Source organism: Gaeumannomyces tritici (genome assembly GCF_000145635.1).
Source record: "Gaeumannomyces tritici R3-111a-1 unplaced genomic scaffold supercont2.6, whole genome shotgun sequence".
In the NCBI taxonomy this organism is placed as follows: Eukaryota; Fungi; Ascomycota; class Sordariomycetes; order Magnaporthales; family Magnaporthaceae; genus Gaeumannomyces; species Gaeumannomyces tritici.
Genome location: NW_008804550.1, coordinates 1,070,384 through 1,087,231, shown reverse-complemented (window position 1 = coordinate 1,087,231; position 16,848 = coordinate 1,070,384). Strand labels below are relative to the sequence as shown.

Below are 16,848 nucleotides of genomic sequence, written 5' to 3'. Positions count from 1 at the left end.
AAAGGCGGACCTGCAAATACCATGCGTCATTGGAAGAAGCCCACCAGAGGCAAAGCAGCAGGAGTCGAATACGAGAATCCCGGTGCGCGTCAATATTACTTTTGTCCGCATGCATGACACCCCGGCTGCGTACCATTCGACCTGGCGGCGGCGCTAAGCGGCAGAGTTGTATCGATCCGTCATTTATTATTCAATTTTGTGCTTGGCCTTCTAGTTGTCATGAACAAGTACATGTATGCAAGCATTTGCACACCCTACATATTGCGCCGTGCCATGAACTGCATGCATCGATCTGTGCGTCCGTCTCAAAGAGCGTTGCTCCATCAGCCCGAGTGGCGGCCTTTGGTTGGCCGGCGCTTCTTCCCAGACTCCGGCCAAGAGAACTCCGCAAATGCGGCCAAACGCACAACAGCTGGGACTTGCTGCCACAACACATCGTACATGATATTGTGCAGACCGGCCCGGGCCTGCTTACAAGATCCCTACCTGACCTGCCTGTGCCCATCTGCGGATAAAGCATATGTCGGCAAGTGGCCTGCATGCTCCTACACAAGCACGTAGGTGTGTCTGTGTGGTCAGGCCGACAGTTATACCCGCTAGAAGAAGAAAAAAAAGGGTGGCCTTCATTTCTGTTCAAACGGGCACCTAGGAAGAGAATGTGCCCGCGGCCAGACCAGCGGCCGTCAATCACGGCGCTTCTCAACGGTCAGGCCAGCCCTCCCCCCGTTCCCCTAATCCTGGTCTCCCTTTTCCATACCTAGCGCCGACCTAACGGCGCCATCGCTAGCACGGATGCACGTCATCCACTGCAGCGACCCTTGCCCCCAGACCGGTTGACCGACTTTCATTGGGCAGACCCCACGGGCACGAGGGAAACTGGAGGAATGAAAACCTGCTGGTTGGGCGGTGGATCGGAGGGAGAGAGGATCAGGTCAGGAGGGGGCGCATCCCTGGGGAGAGTCACGAGTTGCCGGGCGGACATTGCCGCCTCGTTTTGGCATGTTTGTCTGTCGCTGCTCGTGTTTTTTTTCTTTCTTTTTTATTGTCTTTCTTCTTGTCGTCTCGGTATTTGTACCTGTTTGCAAACACGTCTCCATACTCGTCATCTCGGCTCGCCGCACGGTGCTCGCTCGCTCGCTCGGACGGACGGCTGCAAGGCAAAAACCAGATCGAGACATGAGCTTAATTCCTTTTGACGCTAACAAACTTTGTGTGCCGTGACCGAACACCCCTTCGCAAGCGTAGCCTAGCCCGCCATTTTTCAATTTTTTTTTTCCTTTGCCAATGGATGCGCTGCTGGATCGAGCACCGAGCGGGGCAGAACGTGCCGTCAACCGGGTGTTAGTGCCGTCAACTTATTGGCTGGTGCTGTTCCCAGGAGTCAGTGTCCATTTTCCCCTTCCAGTTCTGTTCGCGCGCCCTTCCTTCTTTTGATCATGTTCTTTGTATGTGTGTGTGCCGTTCGAGGCGCCTTGTCACCCGTGTCCCTGCAAACCGGCAACGGTTCGTGACCGGAATCGGGATCATCCCAGATTTACAGCCTCGAAAATAATCGGGATGAGGAAGGCTGAGTCGGACCCGTCCGAACAAACCCACTATTGGTAGGGAACGGCACAAAATGGGGGAAGTCGAAAAGAAAGAAAAAGGAAGCAGAAATGTTGCGGCATTATCATGTATAGACACCGACTGCAATGTGGTGGTCCCTGGGGGCCACAGAGCCCACATGGACGCATTATAATAGCCAACCACTTCCCCGCCCCGAGGGCTGTTGAGCGTTGAGAGAATACCAGTGCCAAAACACGGGCTCCCGAGACCTGGGCGTCATGTCACTCTATCCGGCACACTGGTCTTTTCACTTTTACCCGAGCGGCAATGGCTCCGAACCTTGGATGGTCGGGAACCGGACAGCTTCATAACTCTGTAGCGGAAACGCAAGTCACTGTTTACCTACCCTCCCCTCCTCCCCCTTTCGAAAGTTGTATTCTCAAACGGGGCTACTACCTAGTATTCGAGGGTAACATGTGGATGGGATGGCGCCGTCACCCGCTCCTCGTGCGTACGGGGCCTATCCCTGGTCCGGAAGCCTCAATTCTCCTCCACATTCACACGACATTGAGTCCCATCTCTGCTACCCTCCTCTCGCCTCGGTCGCCCACCCCCGTCATCACCCATCCCCACACACCCCGAACCGACCAGTCCGGCCTGACCCCCCTTGTCCCGAGGGGCCCCAGGCTAGCTCGGTCTCTCTCGTCTTGGGGGTGGTTGATCACACCCTGCGATCTTTTGCCGGCTTGCTTCCACTTCTTTTTTACCCACCTGCATTTTTATTTCCTGCTTCTGTCCTTGCTCGTCTCTGCTTTCCCTGTTTTATTTTTTTATTTTTGGACTTTGGGGGAAACCAGAGAAAAAAGCAGAGACGGGAAGTCGACTCAGTGCCGGAGAAACATTTTGCGGCCAGGGTTGAAAAGGGCGTTAGGTGCCGTTTTCCTGACTTTGGCGCTTCGATCTGTTGCACGCACACACAACTCACGCACACACCACACACAAATACCTACCACACACGCCAACCTTGCATCTCCCTACATGCCTACCGCCCATCTCCGAAACCAGCAAGACGTCGTCCTTTGTCCGAGACGAGCTCTACTTGCTATTCCTCCGAACCTTTGAACAAGGACAACGTTCCTTTGTTTCGTCTTTTCCTCCACACAGCCGCCTTCAAGCACCTCCGCCCCTGCAGAATCCCGGAGATCATTCTTTTATCTGCTCAGGGGACTGCCTGTCGAACCTACAGCTCTTCCATGTTCCACGACGAAACTGCCTGAACCTACGCAAGCCAGCGCGCCCCATCTTGTACTCCTGGCGTTTTTTTTGCATTCCCGCGATTCTGTGGTGGAACTCTAGGCTGAAAGAGACGCGGGAGGCCTGTTGTGTGACCGACCACCCCCGGTCGGTGCTTTTTCTTGTGCGCGTGTGGGATGCACATGCACAACCAAATCACCATGAACTACAACACCAAGGGCAGGCCGCTGGGCGGCCCCGTCGGCGGCGGCGTCCGCCGGCCGGGAAAGCCGCAGCAGGGTCGACCGGGCCCCGGGGCGCCCGTGGACCCGGCCGAGCTGTCGCGCCGCCTGCACCTCGTGCTCGCCGACCAGAAGGCCTACGCAGAGCGCAAGAAACACGCCGCCAAGGCCACCGCCGCCGCCGCCGCCGCCGCCAAGGGGAAGTCTTCGTCGACGTCGCCGCCGTCCGCCCCGTCCGCGCGCGGGCTCGTCATCCGCAAGTCCATGTCGATCCTGGACAAGGCCAAGAGGAAGACGTCGAGGGCGGCCCTCAGGGGGGATCCGGCGCGCCCGGACGAGGCGGCGGGCGGCGGGCCGTACGTTCCGCGCGAGGCGGCCGCGCAGTTCGCCCTCACCACCACCGCCATCAACATGAGCGGCGGCGGCGGCGGCGGCGGCGGCCTGACGCACAAGCTGTCACGCAACGCGCTCAAGTTCCACCTCGAGGCCGACCACGTCGACCCCAACGCCCCGCCGGCCGAGCAGACCAAGGCGCTGCGGCGCGCCCAGAGCAGGCGCGAGCAGTTGCACGAGCGCAACCAGTTCCAGCGCACGCGTATACTCGAGGAGGCCGCCGAGGCCGAGGAGGAGAGGGATCAGGCCGCCCAGCAGATCCGCAGCCACCGCCACACCTTCACGGGCGCCCTGGGCGGGGGCCCGGACCATCATCACCAGCACAATCAACAGGCCCAGAAGAACAGGAGGAGTAGCACGGGTGATTTCTTGGAGTGTCGGGAAAAGGATTCGGGCGACGGTCGCCACGTGCTGCCAATGCCCCCGGCCTCGCCGGGTGGCCGCGAGGACTCTCCGCCACCCAAATACTATCCCTCACAGGACGCCGCTGAACACCGCGTCGACTGGACCCAAAGCGATGAGACAAAGCCGATCCAGAGGGCCAGGACCGTGCCGCTCCTGAAGCGACCAAGCTCGATATGGACCCTCCGCGGCAGGTTTGGGAATAAAGACTCTAAACATGGTCGTGGAGAGAAGGGGGTAGCCATCGATGGCGCCATCGATGAGGCGCCCGAGCTATCCAAGCCTTCCAAAGGTGGATTCTTCTCTAGATTCAGGCGTTAGCTCCTCTCGTGCCACAGATAAGCAAAAGATCGGGCGCTGGAAACCCTACATTTAATACATTAATATCCTTCACAAATTTCCAACCCAGCTTCTCGTGAGTCGTGCATCATTCGTGTCTGCGCCGGTTCCTTGCGCTGGCTGCCGGTCACAACCTTGGGCCGATCAACCATCGGGTTGGGTGGCTGCCATGAACGACATCTTCGCAAGAGCCATGTTTCTTTTTGGACGCGAATTGTCGAGGTCAGCAGACGTTCGTGGATTTGCTTCAAACGCCGCTTGTGTGTATAGATAGGTTTTATTCGCTAGTCGGTCCACTCCTGTTGTTGCAGATTCCGGATGACCTTGACGTCCCCTTGAACGACCTCGTGATGGACAATGTCGTTGACCTTGCCGTCGCCATCGGATCGCGACAGCAGGTAGCGGACAAGCTCGCAGTACTCCCGGACGCCGTCGCCGTCCTCGCCAGGGTCCGTTCGGGCCTTGCGCAGCGCGGCGCGACCGCGGCGCAGGCCCACGTCAGGCGACCACGGCTCCTGCTTCTTGTTGCGGGTGGCGTCAATCATGGCATGGATCCCGGTTGGGGCGTTCTTCGGAGGGAGAGTGGCCTCGTGGATTCCCTCAAGGGCGGAGGGTAGGCCGGGGTATTTCTTGAACAGTCTCCTCAACTCGGGTGAGTCGTCGAGGACGCTGAAAGGGTGAGAAGCCTGTTGTGATTGCTTATGCGCGGGCCTCGGGGGCTGCGCGCCACCGGGCCGAACCGGTTGTGGGGGTTTTGGGGGTAGCGATGTCTCTGGGTGTATTACGCGGTGAACATGCGAGCAGGCCACGGAACAGCTGAAGAGCGATATTGTGTTAGCCCCGGAGACGCCCCAGAACCAGGCGAAGGTGGTCATATCGAAGAAGGTGATAAAGGCGCAAGGAACTCACTAGGCAACAGCGCAATGCGGACACTTGTAACTGCTTTCACGCTTGCTGCAGACGCCGCAGAGGCTCTTGGTGCCACGGAATCCCCTCGAGCGCGTCGGAGCGTCGGGTGCAGTCTGGGAGCCGCCTGCCCCACCGACATCACCGTTCACAGCGCTGGTCGCAGCGGCAGTAGCGATGGCAGCGGCAGCAGCATTGCCGCCGGCGCCATTGACCTCTCCATCTTCCACGGTTAGCTTCGAGATGCCGTTCGTCGGGGACGTAGACATGATTGCTGTCGCACGACGGCGCGGCGTCGGGGGTGGGGGAAACGAGGGATAATTGTGCGACTTTGAGGTTAACCTGAACCGCACTGGAGAATTGTTGCCAATCAGCAAGTGCAGCTGGCACCGCGTGTCGGATGACGGGGACTTGACGGCCAAGGACATGGGAAAAAAAAAAGTTGGTGCCGCCCGCCAATCTTGATGAGAACACAGACCATGGGTGGAGCGAGGGCTTTGTGGGGCCGGAGGCTTGTCGCCTGGGAATATGACGCAAATTCCTTTATCGCCATTCGCCCGTTGACTTTTTCTTCGCCGTCGGCTCGGTCGGAGATCTTGTCACTCGGCGGCGAATCGAGTCTTGGCTGAATAACCAACATATCTTCCTGCTGCTTGCGGCTCTATCCTATCCTATTCTCCACCGGCCATGTGCCGTACCTTCGTTTAGAGTACCTGTCTCGATCGTTGTTCCAACCCGACACCTACCAACAAGGCCCCAGTCAGAAGCCCCTCATCGCCATGACGAACAAGCTCCTGCGGACCTCCGCCCTGGTCCTGTCGCGCCCGCGGCCGGTGAGGACCTACCGCCTCCCTAGCTTAAGCGATCTCGCCACCAAGCGCGCCGCGCATACCGGCGCATTATCGTCTGTTTTCGCGCCGTCGTCGCAAAGACCCAGGATACGGCCCGCCCACCACCGGCCGCCCTGGGAGCAGCTGAGCGGCGCGGGCCGCGGGAGGCGGACCATCTTCATTCAGAACGAAACGACGCCGAACCCGGACGCGCTCAAGTTCCTGCCGAACCACCAGATTCTCCCCGAAGGCATCTCGACACCCTTCATCGAGTACCTGAACCCGCGGTCGACCATCGCACCCCCCTACCCGTCGCCGCTTGCGGCGCAGCTCATGAACGTGGACGGCGTCATCTCGGTCTTTTACGGCACGGACTTCATCACCGTGACCAAGGCGCCCGACGCCAACTGGGCCCACATCCGGCCCGAGGTCTTCTCGCTCATCACCGAGGCCATCACGTCCGGGCAAAAGATCGTCAACGTGGTCGAGCGCGAGGCCGGGGCGGCGCCGGACGCGCAGGAGACATCCGGGGAGCAGGACAGCCTCAGCTACAACGAAAACGACAGCGAGGTCGTGGGCATGATCAAGGAGCTGCTCGAGACCCGCATCAGGCCCGCGATCCAGGAGGATGGAGGCGACATCGAATACCGCGGCTTCGAGGACGGCAACGTCCTGCTGAAGCTCCGCGGCGCCTGCCGGACGTGCGACTCGAGCACAGTCACCCTCAAGAACGGGATCGAGGGCATGCTCATGCACTATGTAAGCAACCACCCGTGTCGAGCCCGACCAGCGCGCCACAGCGCAGGCATGTTCCCCGGCCCACGTGTTTTCCGTTCTTATTCTGACTGTCACGTGTCTCTGCAGATTGAGGAGGTCAAAGGCGTTATCCAGATTCTAGACCCGGAGGAGGAGGTCGCAGCGAAAGAGTTTGCCAAGTTCGAGGAGAAGTTGAAGGCTCAGAAGGGCGAGGTTCCCCCTTCGACGGTCGGGAAGGGAAGCCTGGACACGGTCCCTGGTTAAAATAACACTCACCGTGCAACCGGGGGACGCGCATGGCGCTTGGATAGATAGAATGCGTGCTGTGTACGAGAGAAACTGTGCTTTATTGGCGCCCTGCGGAAATGGTGATTCTGGTTTGGACACCACGTGCTGTGGGTTCTCCGCGGCTCGGGGGTCTTTAAGACGGGCATTGCAGCTCGCACATTCATGTGTCATGCATTGCGCCTGCAGAAGCCAATTCAGCCATATGGCCGAGCTACTGCAGGGCACCACGAGGAAGCGAGGAAGGGTGGGTTTCGCGTACACCTAGACGCCCATCCCCAAGCTTTTTTTTTTTTCCCTTTCCTCCTTTCTCATTTTGCTGGGGGTTTTTTTTTGGTGCTCTCCCAATGTTTGTTCGTCAAAATGTCAGCCGTTGTCAAGCTCCTTGGCGGGAAGCTAGGGGCGTGAATCTATGAATCCTCGGAGGGCGCCAATTGGACAGCGAGTGGGCGCTGACGAGAATCCGGGGTAAGGCTCCAAAGCGGGAAGAGGGGATGAGGATGGAAGATGGAAACGGAACAAGCGGCGAGAACCAACCGTTATTCCTACTGCAATTTTCGCTATATTCGGGGTTTATGCATTCGCTGTTCTTATTTTCCTCTTCTCTTTTTAGAGCAGATTCTTTGGCCTTTGAGGTGAGGTGGCTGGGACACTCGCGATATCAGGTGGCGCCCCAGGACAACCTCAAGGTGGTGGCTCGGGGATTCTCATCTGCTTTGGTCTGGGGCCGTCGCGGCCCCCCAGGACCCGCCAGCGATGCATCAATCGGAGTAGGATCAGCTTCCCGCATCACGAAGCTCTGGCTGCGCTGGGCGGGGGTGCCCAGCCCCCCATTTTAGCCTTCACGAAGCGACACACACACACATACAAATACGCTGTGTCGTTCTTTCTACATTTTTTTTTTTATCGCAGAGCTGGACTCTGGCGGGAAAATAAGGGAGGGGACCATCCTCGATTCCTTCTCGGCCACCAATTTCCCTCGGACAGAGGCGGGGGAAAAAGAGGAGCTCGTCAAGACCGGGATGACCAAATTGCACTCCCACCACCCCCTCTCGTGCTGCACACAAAATGAAGCCCAGCTCTCCATCCGCTTCATGCAAAACAATGGCCTCTCCCACCCGCTACCACCACCGTAACCCCGCTGCTGTGCATCTCGTCAATGCGTCTGCCGTCGGCGCACCCGACAAGAAGCATGCTTTGTGTGTCTCTTCACTTCTTGGCACGACGCCCCCGGGAAAGAAAATAGGCGCGTGATGTGGCTGTGTGTTGCGGCGTCGCGAGGAGCCCTCCTCTCTCTTTGGCCTCGCCAGCCAGAATGTGGCAGCTATAGGATAGTAGCCCGACGGGAAAGGCGGCCAACATTGCCACGACAAAGGCAGCGTGAGCAAAGCTAGGCACCCAGGTTTGGGCGACCATCCGATCCATAACATGGATCGCAAGTTGCTCGCGAATCCCGGTGCCGAACGTCCATCTCGATGTCGTTAATCCCCGGCGGCCCCACCCCTCATCGGGCCACGAGCGTCTGCCAGTGCTTGTGCGCTCTTGTTCCCAGGGGGTGACAAGACACGACGTGCCGCGCCCAGTCGAGTGCAGTCCGTACATGGTATGTACAACCACCAGGGTGCCAGGGTTGCGCGAAGCCACCTTGCCAAAGAAAGAGGCGCGGGCCTGGGTGTCTTTCGGGGCCTTGTTTGTGCCGTTGCAGCTGCCATTGCAGCTGCAGCCTCCTCATCATGCGCGTCGATAGAGCCGTATGCACACGGGGATTGGCGTGTTCGGCGTACGTATACAAAATCCCCTTGTGCATATCGTATGGAGCGAGGGTATCGCCTCCTTTTCCTGCCTGCTGCATATGCACCAAACGGCAGCGCGGCGTCTCCTCCGGCGTATCAGCGGCCGCGAGGGGCGCCGCTTCGATGGGTTCACGTTACCATGATGCAGATCATAGGGGGCCCTTCCTCCTGCAAGTGCCGGGGTCCCCCTCCCTCCTCCTGCGCTCTTGACGATGGGCCGTCCTCCAGGCCGGCCTCTTGAGCCGACCAGATCAGCCCATCTCGTCTTGCTTGCCCCTCTGTGATTCTTGTATCTGGACCACGCCCGGCCGGTCAAAGACCAGATGGTTGAAGTTTATGGTGTTGAAAGCAGCAAGATTGTATGTACTGTATAGTGTTCATCAATCCAGGGCCATGCCCGAGAGGAGAGAGGGAGGGTCGATGCCCACATATCCGTGCGCGCGATGCACGTCGACTGTCGAGCAAACGGCGTGACCCACTAGAATCGGCGCTGTCCGTGATCAGGCAGAGGTGAGCTTCTGAATTAAGGTAGACAACCTTGCTAGGTTAACAGACATCGCGACGGATCGGTGGTACCCGACTAGGCATTATGGAGAGCCAGGCCGACGGCCATGCCTCCGAAAGAGCCGCACCCGTTTGGTGTCCAGTCTGTGGCGTACTCGCCATTTCGCCTGCCCAGGGCCGAGATGGGTGCCGACAGATCTAGAAAAATGAGGGGACGGAGGTGAAGCATGCCCTGCCCAGGCATACCGAATACCTACATCCAAGCCTTCGCCTGCGGACGATACTGTGTATAGGTGGTGCTTGCGTACCTTCGACGTCACCAAGTGGTAGGCAGGGTGGGCAGATCACGACGGCTTTGTCCTTCGCACTCAGGCCGCGCAAAAAGGAGAACGATAGCCGGCTGATGTTCCCAAACCCGAAGCTTAGTGTCTGGGTAGTCAAACGTCTTAAGCCTAGCGGCAGATACAGGTACAGGTAGACCCCGGCCCCAGCTCTGGCAGGAAAAGAATAAAAGCTGCGATGATGTGATTCGACTGGGGTGTGAGCGGGCAGCGAGGCGCATCATGGCTTGGAGGCGAGCTGGGAAAAGTTTGCCCTTGGTTTGAGCCATTCAGAGGGCCTGAAAGTTGGCGGCTCACCCCCCTTGTGACCCTTTTGAATCTGCTGCAGGGCAAGCTCAGCCCCTCAGTGGGCCAGATCAAGGAGGCAAAGACGGGTCGGGTGGGGAACGGGTGGATGTAATCAATCCATTTATTGCACCCTCCCTTCCCGCCACTCCAGCCAAGCCAGACGTCCTGCGATGGCTTGAAGCTTTTGGTGCTGGAGGCGGAGAAAGAAAAGGGCAGAGGACGCGCACAAACCCGCTTGCTGGCAGCAAAGCAAGATTAAGAAATAATATCTAGAAGCTAGCACGCCGACAGCATCATCGCGCATTGCGGAGAGAGCACGCGGCGAGGAGAACACGCACGCTAGAGAGACAGACGGCCTCAGCTGGAGGGGCATCCTAGCGCACACACACCTAGACGAGACACCACCTCCATACCTGCCCGTCGTCCAAGGCGGCCTCGCCTGAATCTTATCCACTTCGTTCTCCTCACCTGGTCATCTCAAGGCAAGCCCTCTCTCGGTCCTTACCCTTTTCTGACCAGGCCCATCTATTCGGCTCTCTTTTTTTTTCTTTTTTTCTTCATCTTCTTTCCACATTCCTCCCCCGATTTGCTCAGCCTTGTTCCCCGACTCCGCATCTAGGCTCATCCTTGATGCGTCTCACTCTCGAGGACCAACCGCGAAGTCGTCGCCTCGAGCATTTTTTTGTCAGGGCATTCAATCTCCCTCGCCAGCCGATAGCAGCCTCGGCGACCAACACACTGGCAGCATCAACGGCATCCGCATCCACATCCTGTCAGTGTCACCCGCAGCGATCCAGAGGTTGCGGCCAATCAGCGAGGCGTCGCATAAACAGAAACATTTCCAGAAAAACCCACACCCCAGAACGTGGTTGCCCCAGCGTTCAGGCTTTGATACAGCCGACCCCTCGCAGCCACATTGGACATTGAAGAACACAGACCACCACACCCAGGCAGAGCAACCCCTCTTTCTAAACCGCCCACCCCAAACTCCAAGCCCGCGCCAGCTGTTGTTTCTTTATTAGCGGCGCGCTGCTGAGCTAAAGCCGACGCTCCTGTCGACTCTGCATACCCGACCCCGACCTCGCAAACCTGCCTATCTGCTTCTCTCCCTCTCGCCCTCGAATCCCCATCCAGTGCTAGCCTCCCCAGTGCCGCCCGACCATCGATCTGGAGTGCGCGCGTGTCAATAGACTCCGGCTGTCCTAGATCGGAGCGACGAGGCGCGCCCAACTGCTTGCCTTGCCAAAAAAAATTTTTTGGCACTATCCTTGTCAGACAACCAAGCTTGCGCTGCAACCTCGATCCATTCCCAGCCCGACAGCCCAGTGCGACAGCCCATCAGCCGGCGCCAACAATGGGCCACGCATAGCTCCGTTGCAACCCGTCGTGGCCCAAAGAAAAGCCGGAGCTGCTGTACAAGGCGAGGCCGCATTCTACCCGACCATCTCTTTTTGTTCCACCTTTTCCCACTCCGTCTCACTCATCCATTTCGCCCGGGCGCCCACCTAATTGAGGAAAGGAAAAGGAAAAAGGAGGAAAAAATAAAGCGAGAAGAAAAAGAACGAGAAAAAAAATACCTTTCCAAGAGAATCGTGTGGGTTTCTAGAGGCAGGCTTTTAGACTTGGGCGATTTTATACCCCCTTACAGCGACTTCCCGCCGTAATTCCTTCGATTCCCCTTCCACCCAACCTCCCTCCCTACATACTATCTTTCTTCCTTTACCTCGCTATTCCCCTTTTCCGCGCCTCGACCTGGACCTTACGACTGTCCATGTTAATTATCGACGACGCCCCACACTTCTGACGACGTACGACACACGACCGACGCGAGTAGGCCTAGGCTCGCAAGCCTAAAAAAAGAAAGGAAACAAAGACAGCGGCGTTTCCTGGAGCCGACGCAACGAGGGTGCATTACTTATTCTTCTTTTATTTTCATCTTTACGAACGACGCGCCCGACGGCCTCAAGCATCTTAGACTGTCCCTTTCTTTCAGATACCCCCCGCGGCCTATAGATTTGGATCATCTGCACATCGACTGGTAGGTCTGCTGCTTCTTTTGTCGACACACCCTTCCCATTGCGATGGCCACTCCCCCGCCGTCTAGCTAGTTGGATCTCGTGGGGTTTCGTGTGCGCGCGGCCTGCCAAGTTGGCGCCACACGCAACAGGCGGTTCTCGTTGGGCGGCGCAGACGGCGGCTACTAGAAACGGATCTGAGGCTGCACGCAAGCGATGTTTCAAGCAGGGCAGATGCCGCACCCAGCCGGGCAAGTGCGCAATGGTCTGGGGATGCCGGGGTGCGCGGGAATCGGTTTGCCACGGTCGCTCGGGCAATCCCGTCAGTCGACGGTTGCCAGAAGGCCGATGCGGCGGCAAATTAGAGCCCCTCTCCAATTTGGCTGCCGGTGCCCGCTTCGCGCTTTTGGCTTTCTCGTTTCGCTCCATCGCAGCGACAACGCAGCACACCCTGGCGCCCTTTCTGCGGATACAGCAATCCCACCGTCGCGCCCAAGCTCATTTGCTGACCGACCATGCTGCAGACCTGGTAACCACTCTCATCCATCATAATTCTTGGCTGTGGAGCCATCATCCTCGCCGTCACGCAAAGCACGCAAGACACAAGCACGCACCATCCGCATTCCCCCGTCCGAGAGCACGGGCTGCGTAAACTGCGTGATCGGGCATCCTTGCTGCCTGACAACCGTCCCGGCGAGCAGCCGTGCGTCCCGGGACGAAACCATCCTTTTCTCGAGAGGATCTGGTGTGCATGAGGCGTCGCTGTCGTCCCTTCGCGCGTCACCTTGTACCCCTCACTGACGATGAGCTCCGGCACGCTCAAGACCGGTGCCCCGTCCAAAGGCGCCGTAGGCCTCACTGCGGCCACAGCAAACGGCTTGCTGGACAAACTGCATCGACGGGCGACCCCTGACTCAGAGGCTCTGGCCAGCTCCGAGGACGAAGCGGAGAACCGCCAGGACCAACCCCATCCGTCCATCCCCCAGCACAAGCCCGTTCGCAGGGCGTCGTGGTTGAACGACACGAGCCAGAGTGCTAGCCGCCCCAGGAAAGGCTCATTTGCCAGCAGCAACATGTCTCCCACGGCTTCCCACCCGAGCACCCCCTCGGTCGAGCCTGGTGCTGGTGGCGCCTGGGGTTCTCATCCCAACCCAGCCGTCTTGAGTCGTGCCCATACGGCCTCGAGCGCCTTTTCTTGGGGCACGGCCATATGGAACACGGAGAGGAAGGAGCCGCCTTCGAGGCTCTCCGAAGTTCTGCCTTCGCCAACCTCGCTCCATCCTCCAGGGTCTAGCGGCTCTTTCTTTCCCGCGTCCGAAGTCGGTCCGCCTCAGACCTCTCCGGGACCCAGGGATGCTCCGAATTCACAAATACCCTTCGCTATCCCTCTGCATCCCACGCCCAAGACGTATCGATCGCAATCTTACTCGGTCGGCCAGCTCGATCCTGACTCGACGACAGGTGTCATGGGCGGCTCGGCCATCCTGGGTGGCCGGTCTCGGCCGATCCCGCACTCTGGACTCCAGCACCGCCCCTCACGGCCTAGCATGCTCAGTGAGATGTCGAATGAAGGCATGCTGGGCAAGGTTAAGGAGGTCGACGACGACGATGAGGAGAGTGGTGAATCTTTGCAAGGGAGCCAGCACCAGTCCGTTGACAGGACTATTGAGATGCTGACGAGGGAGAATCAGCTTCTCCGACAACAACAACAACAACAACAACAACAACAACAACAGCAGCAGCAGCAGCAACAACAACAGCAGCAGCAGCAGCAGCAACAACAGCAGCAACAGCACCAGCAGCACCAGCAGCAGCACCACCACCACCAACAGCAGCACCAGCAACAACAGCAGCAGCAGCAATATCACAACTCTCGCTTGCGACCTAGAGCATCTACCGGGTATGGTCTGGGCAATGGATACGGTATCCAGGCGCCCGTGACAGAGGAGCTGGACTATGCTATCGATGAGCTGGATGAGTCATACGACGGAAGCGATGTTGCAGCCAGAAGAGCGCTGGGTCGGCGGATGAGCGAGTATGGTGTGGGTGCCCCTCACTTCCGCTCGCCGTTCACCGTGGAAAACAGGAAGCTGGAGAACGTCAAAAAGGCCTATTGGCAGAGCTCCCTGGGTTTTGGTGGTCTCGGTGACCTTCCCCAGAGTCGGAGGCATTCTTTTGCCGATGTCCCGCAAAGGCAGCCATCAATCAGCTCTCTTGCCGACCAGGTCCTGGCCCACGAAGGGCTCACACAGGAGCCGCAGTCTGCGCAGGATTTCAACTCGCCGTTTCCCGAAAATCCTACGTTCCCCGCTACGAACCACGGTAAGTTTCAAATCGAATGGTCGAGTTCCCTCTGCCTCTGTCCGCGAAGGGCGTCTGCTAACCTGACTCCGCTAGCATCCTATTTCACCGGCGCTGCAAACATGGCGAGCGCTCCGCAACAGCAGCAGATTGTGGGGCATCATGCGTTCGCTAGTCCGTACTCGTATGCGATGCATGCTCCATTCTCGAACCGCCCTGCCTCGCCCCATCGAGCCATGTATGGCATCACGCAGCCGAACCGGTCGACGCCGCTGCACGTCGTCCTCTTCAAGTGTGCCAGGGCCGATGTCTTCTACATCCAGGATGGCACGGGCCTGACTGTCAAGCCTGGCGATCTGGTCATCGTCGAAGCAGACCGTGGAACTGACCTCGGCACCGTGGCGGCCGATAATGTCGACTGGGTCGAGGCAAAGCGGCAGAAGGAGCACTTCGCCGAGGAACACTACAAGTGGCTCATGATGTACTCGCAGAATGCAGGCGTTGCGCAGGATGGCGTCGGTGCGGGGCTCATGGCAGCGTCCAACGGCCTCCAGGGCAGCGCCGTCGGTGGCATGGGGCCTCCGGGTCAGCACCACATGCAGGAGCCCAACGCCGGCGAGCTGAAGCCCAAGCTTATCAAGAGGCTTGCTCAGAACCACGAGATCCAAGCGCTGCGGGACAAAGAAGGCAACGAAGCCAAGGCGAAGCGGGTTTGCATGCAGAAAGTCAAAGAGCATGGCCTCAACATGGAGATCCTTGACGCCGAGTTCCAGATGTAAGCCCCTGGCCCCTTTTCCCCCAACATCCGCAAATCCTCCACCCGCACGATCAAAGACTGACACAGGCCACGTTTTGATGTGATAGGGACTGGAAGAAGTTGACCTTCTACTACTTTGCTGATTCATACATCAACTTCAACTCCCTGGTGACCGATCTCTTCAAGATCTACAAAACCCGGATCTGGATGTCGGCTATCAACCCGGCGTCCTTTGCGAGCCAGCCGCTGGGGTTGCAAGCGCCCAGCGGAATTGGTCCTGGCGCAGTTGGAGTTGGCCGCGGCGGTGCAAACTCTGACCGACGGCAAAACACTCAGCCCGAGCCCCAGGCGAACCGCACCTTTCAGTCACCAGCTGCCGCCTTCCCTCAACCGTTTGGTGCGGATCGGCCTGCCGTGCCAACAGCAGGCTATGCTGCAGCTTCTGGCTACCAATACGCTCCTTACAATGCCTTCGCAAACGCTGGCAGGCCTGCCACGGGCACGGGACTGCCTTTTGTGATGGGCATAGTTCCTACCGGCGACTCTTACCCAGCCAACTTCCATCCGGGAGTTGTTGACTATGCGTCGATGCGTACCCGTCTTCCGACTCCGCAGTCTGGCGGGGCTGGGCAGCACGACCAAGGAATCTCGCCGCTTGTCGCACCTGGCGACATGACTGCCTCTTTCCAGGGCTTGTCCCTCAACTCGCGCTGATTTGAAGAAGCCCACATTATCAATCGGCCTGCGCTCTTGGCCACCTCCTTCACTACCGTGATCTAGAGGCTCACCCCACTCGTTGCCACGACTCTCGATACCCTTTCTGGATCTCGCGCATTCGCTTGCGCGTTCTATATCTAGGCCTTAACGCCCGCCCTTCCCCCTGAGAGCGCAGGAGAAAATCAGCATACAAGATTACTATTCCAACCAGAACCGAGGTAAAGCATCGTTGCTTCACACATGGCTGGCCACCAGGCCTCGGCTCGCCACACGACCCTCGAAACAAATACAGAATGTCTGCCATCTCATAATCTACAATATGAGCTCATTTCTTTCATTCGTCCTCTTGTGGAGCTATCAACCAGTTTCGCTGCCTTCTAGCCGCTGTGTCTCGGGACGACGGCGGGATCGACCTCACGACGATGATTTTTACCGCATAAATCTTGCACTACACCAATTTGCCGCTCCCTCCTTCACCTATCTCCTTCATCGGCAGCCCTACGCATGATGCGCTTGGACATGGCACCGCGGTGGGCAGATCGCTTCACCTCTTACTTCTTCCCGACACAGACATTCCTTCTTTTTCTGTTTCCTATCGCAGGTTGGGGATATGATGACCATGGATGGAAAGAACTGCAGAGAGATTTCAATTTTGTTGCAGATTGGGCTCGTCATAGAAAGACTTATTTTTCTCTCATGTTTTCTTGTCCCTTTCTTCAAACCTGTCGGCACGAGCATGATGTAATATCGACACTACAAAAGGGACTGTCTGGGTTTTGGTTCTTGCGAAGCCGGAATTTTTCTCGTGTACGACTGGATTATCTTTTGTCTTCGGCTATTACTAAAAGATTTTGTCCTGCCCCTTTGCATTTAGACTGGGTTAGGAAGAAGGGGAGGGTACCGTGTAGGTACAAAATAGTTATTGTTTTGTTCTCGACCTATCGTGCTGATGCTTGGTGTTTCTCGGTGTTACAAGTGGTGGTGCTACGAAGGAAGTAAGTGTTGGATCGCCATCCGTCTGCTCCTTCCTGGCTTGTGATGCCATCAGTCGGGCTGAAAATCCATTGCGCAAGGAGAGCCTTGAACCGCACCTTCCCGTTTGGATGCCTTGTCTCTGCACGCTTAGGTTATGACGGTATCCCCCAGCAGGTCCTACCATATATCGACTGCACATTCATTTCCATCACGTTCGACAGCCTCC

General features: G+C 58.0%; 5 protein-coding genes across 5 annotated transcripts; 3 read left to right on the top strand and 2 right to left on the bottom strand.

The window, feature by feature from the left end:
• Positions 1-217: 217 nt before the first annotated feature.
• GGTG_10746 (hypothetical protein) lies at positions 218-885 on the bottom strand (the record flags this gene model as incomplete). The annotated part of the gene is made up of 2 exons (XM_009228622.1): positions 476-885; positions 218-422 (listed from the first exon to the last, which is right to left on the bottom strand). The coding sequence occupies exons 1-2, from the start codon at positions 625-627 to the stop codon at positions 218-220; spliced, it is 357 nt and encodes a 118-aa protein (XP_009226886.1). The 5' UTR covers positions 628-885.
• A 1,381-nt stretch (positions 886-2,266) lies between these two features.
• On the top strand, positions 2,267-4,257 carry GGTG_10745 (hypothetical protein). Its single transcript, XM_009228621.1, has one exon. It carries the CDS (start codon positions 2,976-2,978, stop codon positions 4,134-4,136), a length of 1,161 nt encoding a protein of 386 aa, XP_009226885.1. The 5' UTR covers positions 2,267-2,975; the 3' UTR covers positions 4,137-4,257.
• GGTG_10744 (hypothetical protein) lies at positions 3,437-5,501 on the bottom strand. The gene is made up of 3 exons (XM_009228620.1): positions 5,064-5,501; positions 4,186-4,970; positions 3,437-4,119 (listed from the first exon to the last, which is right to left on the bottom strand). Exons 1-2 carry the CDS (start codon positions 5,486-5,488, stop codon positions 4,439-4,441), a joined length of 957 nt encoding a protein of 318 aa, XP_009226884.1. The 5' UTR covers positions 5,489-5,501; the 3' UTR covers positions 3,437-4,119; positions 4,186-4,438.
• A 7-nt stretch (positions 5,502-5,508) lies between these two features.
• Positions 5,509-7,615, top strand: GGTG_10743 (HIRA-interacting protein 5). The gene is made up of 2 exons (XM_009228619.1): positions 5,509-6,649; positions 6,755-7,615. The coding sequence occupies exons 1-2, from the start codon at positions 5,840-5,842 to the stop codon at positions 6,908-6,910; spliced, it is 966 nt and encodes a 321-aa protein (XP_009226883.1). The 5' UTR covers positions 5,509-5,839; the 3' UTR covers positions 6,911-7,615.
• A 2,416-nt stretch (positions 7,616-10,031) lies between these two features.
• On the top strand, positions 10,032-16,584 carry GGTG_10742 (PSP1 domain-containing protein). Its single transcript, XM_009228618.1, has 4 exons — positions 10,032-11,895; positions 12,397-14,194; positions 14,270-14,948; positions 15,038-16,584. The coding sequence occupies exons 2-4, from the start codon at positions 12,676-12,678 to the stop codon at positions 15,642-15,644; spliced, it is 2,805 nt and encodes a 934-aa protein (XP_009226882.1). The 5' UTR covers positions 10,032-11,895; positions 12,397-12,675; the 3' UTR covers positions 15,645-16,584.
• The last annotated feature ends 264 nt before the right edge of the window (positions 16,585-16,848 follow it).

Excerpts from the sequence above, each read along its gene's own strand:
- GGTG_10745 (XM_009228621.1), top strand. The coding sequence starts at position 2,976 with ATGCACATGCACAACCAAATCACCATGAACTACAACACCAAGGGCAGG.
- GGTG_10744 (XM_009228620.1), bottom strand. The coding sequence starts at position 5,488 with ATGTCCTTGGCCGTCAAGTCCCCGTCATCCGACACGCGGTGCCAGCTG. Across the intron at positions 4,971-5,063 it reads CCGCATTGCGCTGTTGCCTA|CTGTTCCGTGGCCTGCTCGC; the intron begins GTGAGTTCCTTG and ends ATCGCTCTTCAG.
- GGTG_10743 (XM_009228619.1), top strand. The coding sequence starts at position 5,840 with ATGACGAACAAGCTCCTGCGGACCTCCGCCCTGGTCCTGTCGCGCCCG. Across the intron at positions 6,650-6,754 it reads AGGGCATGCTCATGCACTAT|ATTGAGGAGGTCAAAGGCGT; the intron begins GTAAGCAACCAC and ends GTGTCTCTGCAG.
- GGTG_10742 (XM_009228618.1), top strand. The coding sequence starts at position 12,676 with ATGAGCTCCGGCACGCTCAAGACCGGTGCCCCGTCCAAAGGCGCCGTA. Across the intron at positions 14,195-14,269 it reads GTTCCCCGCTACGAACCACG|CATCCTATTTCACCGGCGCT; the intron begins GTAAGTTTCAAA and ends TGACTCCGCTAG. Across the intron at positions 14,949-15,037 it reads CTTGACGCCGAGTTCCAGAT|GGACTGGAAGAAGTTGACCT; the intron begins GTAAGCCCCTGG and ends TTGATGTGATAG.